The sequence below is a fragment of the Priapulus caudatus genome, unplaced genomic scaffold, assembly GCF_000485595.1.
Source record: "Priapulus caudatus unplaced genomic scaffold, Priapulus_caudatus-5.0.1 Scaffold298, whole genome shotgun sequence".
NCBI classification, from domain to species: domain Eukaryota; kingdom Metazoa; phylum Priapulida; class Priapulimorpha; order Priapulimorphida; family Priapulidae; genus Priapulus; species Priapulus caudatus.
In genome coordinates, this window is record NW_014577359.1 from 52,661 (window position 1) to 57,103 (window position 4,443).

The 4,443-nt window shown below is 54.0% G+C and overlaps 1 protein-coding gene across 1 annotated transcript; it reads right to left on the reverse strand.

The window, feature by feature from the left end:
- Positions 1-1,278: 1,278 nt before the first annotated feature.
- LOC106808703 (prostacyclin receptor-like) lies at positions 1,279-3,537 on the reverse strand. Its single transcript, XM_014811532.1, has one exon. It carries the CDS (start codon positions 3,518-3,520, stop codon positions 1,967-1,969), a length of 1,554 nt encoding a protein of 517 aa, XP_014667018.1. The 5' UTR covers positions 3,521-3,537; the 3' UTR covers positions 1,279-1,966.
- Between the last annotated feature and the right edge of the window lie 906 nt (positions 3,538-4,443).

The following is a 4,443-nucleotide window of genomic DNA, read 5'->3' on the forward strand; positions in this document are numbered from 1 at the left end:
ACAGGCACGCACGCACGCACGCACGCACGCACGCACGTGTACGTACACACGCACGCACGCACGCACGCACGCACGCACGTGTACGTACACACGCACGCACGCACGCACGCACGCACGCACGTGTACTTGCACACGCACGCACGCACGCACGCACGCACGCACGCGCGCACGTGTACGTACACACGCACGCACGCACGCACGCACGCACGCACGTGTAAGTGCACACGCACGCACGCACGCACGCACGAACGCACGTGTACGTACACACGCACGCCCGCACGCACGCACGCACGTGTACGTGCACACGCACACATGCACGCACGTGTACGCACGCACGCACGCACGCACGTATACGTGCACACGCACACACGCACGCACACTCACACGCATGCACGCACGTTTACATACACACGCACGCACGCATGAATGCACGCAGGTGTACGTGCACACACACACACGCACGCACGCACGCACGTCTACGTGCACATGCATGTACGACTTATTCACCGGCGATTTAATCGCCTATAGTGTGTCCACTCGACTCGCGCGATAGAATCGGGCGATTTAGTCGCCCGATTTAGTCGCCCATTTAATCGCCTAGTGTGTCCGGCCCTTTAGAGGAAACGTTTCTCTTGCACACATTACAGCACGACGTTTCGTTGTTTTCTGTACAACAGTGACTAACCACGTGTCGCAGTCGTAGTCAACAACTAACCCAGTTAACAAACAATAGCGAGCGTAACATGCGCAACATCGTGTATTGTTGAACACGTTTATCCACATATTATTTTACTGTTATGCGCACCACACAGATAGATAGATGTTGACAGTGACGCGCAAAACTGATAATGCGCGCGTGTAAATTATTTCTCCCAATAGATGGCAGGAGAGCCTAGCTCATATTGCATAGCCTCAAGAGCAGATAATAAAAATTGTTATTATCTACTCTTGATAGCCTAAGCATTGAATAGACTCTAACTAACTGCAAGCGTAAAAACGTGAGCTCATTATATATATATATACAGGGGCGTAGCCAGGGGTGATTCCAGGCATTCCGGAATCCCTCCTGGTTTGTATCAAAATAGCACATATCTGATACTGTATGTATATAAAAGCATGAAACGAAAATTTTGACGAAGTTTTATTAGTATATAGTAGGTTTGGAATCCCCTCTCTTGGAAGGAATCCCCCCTCTTGGAAAGGCTGGCTACGCCCCTAATATATATATATATATATATATATATATATATATATATATATATATATAGAAGGGCACGACCTCACCAGCGAACTCGTGAAGGCACATGGAGAGAGCTTCGGACCCTATAGCAGCTAGAGCATCAGATAGAGCGGCATATCATTATAGGGCAGAAATGCAAAAGGGTTGCTGCCATATGTACGGAGGTTGCCTGCGAGAGAAGCAGACGCCCACCACCCGCTCGTGGCTAAGGTAAAGGCAGAACCGAAGGGGAACTGGGTGCGATATAACACACATCAACACGATATAATTCGGGTCTTCCCAGTGAGTATGAAAGCGCAAGGTTTCCGCTTTTCATTTACAAACAGGCTCCGTAAGAATGACGAAAACATGGTCATTCATTGTCAGCAAGCTAAACAGGTACATGGAAACACATCCTGGAAAAGAATAGCACACAATAAGAGACGAGTTGTCAACGACCAATTCACTCGTAGCTGTAGTCGTTGGGCCTGAGTAAAGTAAGAACATGCTACACCACTTAACGTACACAGACGTGGAGCATACTGAGATGCTATAAATAACAGCAAAGACGACGTCGACGATGACGATAGCAACGACGACGATGACAACACATCCAACAGCATAGCGGGTAGCATACCCGGAAGTAGGCTATTACCCACTATGCAGCAAGAAAAACAATCTAGAATGCAATCTTCTTCTCATTTAGTTTTATGAAGCTTCCGGTTGCAAGCAGATGTCAGTCAGCTCTCACAATCTCGTGCAGTCCATGAGAAAGCCGTTCTGTTTCAGCCACTCCTCTCTTGTGCGCTCAGCAGTCTGTCGCGTCTGTACGCGACGTCCATTCATCTTGTCGCCATGTTGTTGATCGATGATTGCTGGCGACCTTGATCGACCTCCCTCCTCCTCTCCTTCCTCCTTCTTCCTCTCTTGCTGCTGCTGCTGCTGCTGCTTCGGCTGCTTGGCTAGGACTAGCTGCACGTTCGGCGGTTGATCATGTCCAGCGCGCTTGTTCACGTCGCTAACGCTGGCGATGGGCGAAAGCGACGACGTCGCCGTGTGCGGTCCGCTGACGTACACCCGGTGCGCGTGCGAGCAGCTGGCTCTCAGCGCGGCTCGGAACTGCTTGCTGCAGCATCCGTACAGTACGAAGCTGAAGACGGAGTGCGAGAGGCTGAGGAAGCCCGTCGTGGCGGCTAGCCTGTTGACGAGCAGCCGGCTAGCATTGCTGTCCGTGACGGCGACGATGCGCAGCCCGCGCACGAACGCGTACGTCGCCAGCGGCAGCTCGGTGACGAAGAAGACGACGGTGGCGGCGAGCATGAGAGTCGTGATGCGACACTCGGCGCTCGCACGCTGCTCGCCGCTGTACAGACCCGCGCGCTGCCGCCGCGCCCGCCACAGACAGCACAGCAGCACGGCGTTACTCACGGCGATGACGACGAACGGTAGAATCACGAAGACGATCGCTAGCAGGAGATAGTAGAGCACGCTGAAGTACCAGCTGGCGCCGACGCTCGTGTAGTACATCGCGCCGTAGGTGGTACCACCGTACTCGCAGTCGCGCACGCGCATCTCGGTGACTCGGGGCAGGTTGACGACGCACGAGGCGACGTAGAGGATGAGGACGCTCAGCTTGGCGCGGCCGACCGTCATCGAGGCGTTAAAGCGCAGCGGATGCCAGACGGCGAGACAGCGCATGCACGACAGCGTGGCGATGATGAAGTTCGAGGCGACCTTGAACGTCATCGTCAGCGCGTAGGAGCACATCAACATGACGGCCATCGTCGGCGAGTAGAACAACGGCAGGTGATCGACGACGAACGCCTGGAAGACGCACGGCGCCACGCAGACGATTATGAACAGGTCGCTGACGGCGAGCGCCGACAGGTAGACGTGCATGCCCGTCTGGAAGTGCATCATCGGATGTCGCAAGGCGACGAGATTCAGCAGGTTACCGACGACGCCGACAACGAGCATCGTAATCAGCAGCCATGTGTAGGCCGCCAGGCCGGGCGCCTCGCCTCCGAGTCCCTCCCGCCGCACGCACTCCAGACCGCCGCCGCCTTCGAACGTCACCGTGTCGTTGAGGCAGATATAGGCGGCGATCCATTTCGTACAGTTGACGCCCGTCTCCTTGGCGGCGTGCTGAAAGTCGACGAAGACGAAGTGTTCGACGTCCATTGTCGTCGCTGCGGGCGTCACGTTATCGCCGCCGCGCATAGTTACGGAGCCCATCTCGTCGTCATCGTAACGCGGTGTGACAAACGCAGCCACCCCGCTCGCTGCTGCTGCTGGACGCATCGCTGCTGCACAGTGCGCATGCGCGACGCACCGGGCACAGTGAGTTACAGACGGGTGAAGGAGGAAGAGGGGGAAAATCGAGAGAAGAGGAGGGGATGTGTAGAAAGAGGAGGAGGAGAAGGATGATGAGTATAGGGAAAGCAGGATGGGAGCAGGAGGAGGAGGAGAAGAATGGGGGGGGGGCGAAGAGGAAGGAAGAAAAAAAACTAAGAGGAAGAGCAGGATCAGGAAAAAGGGGGGGTGATGGGTAGAATGAAGCGGAGAAGTGTGAAGAGAGAGAGAGAGAGAGAGAGAGAGAGAGATAGAGAGAGGAGAAAAATAAGAGAAGGAGTCAGAGCAGGGAAAGAGGAGGAAAAGGTAGGAGTAGGAGCAGGGGCAGAGTAGGATGAGAACGGTGACAACAAGAGGAAAAACGGCGCGCAGGGGTAGGGGAGTGTGGAACAGGAAGAGGATGCAGGGGAAGTGATGTCGGAAGTAGAAGAGGATAATAGCAGAAAATGGTAAAAGATAGACACAGGAAAGATACAGAAAAAAAGTTAAGTGAAGGAAGCCACTTACAGAACCAGGATCTTCGTCGTAAACGGAATCGTCGCAGGAGAGAGATGGCTAATTCTGCTTGTTCCCGTAGATGTTTACATTTCATCTGTAGCTCTTTCACGCGCGCACGTACGAGTTGTTAGTGCTAGCTGTCACCTACTGACACACATTAGCAGCTGCTATATCTTGTCGTTCACCCCCATCACACACACACACCGTTCGAGTACGTCGGCCCGTGCGGCCGGGGGATGATGTTAGAAGCGCAGCTGGGCAGCTGAGGTGGTAGCTTTGAAGTGCTTTGAAGTGGGTAGCTTTGCATGAGAACCAACGGCTGAAATACGACTGGACAGACACCCGAGCTATAGCAATCACATCGAGGCCTTGTG

What these genes read in the sequence shown, in the direction of transcription:
- LOC106808703 (XM_014811532.1), bottom strand. Translation starts at nt 3,520, where the DNA reads ATGCGTCCAGCAGCAGCAGCGAGCGGGGTGGCTGCGTTTGTCACACCG.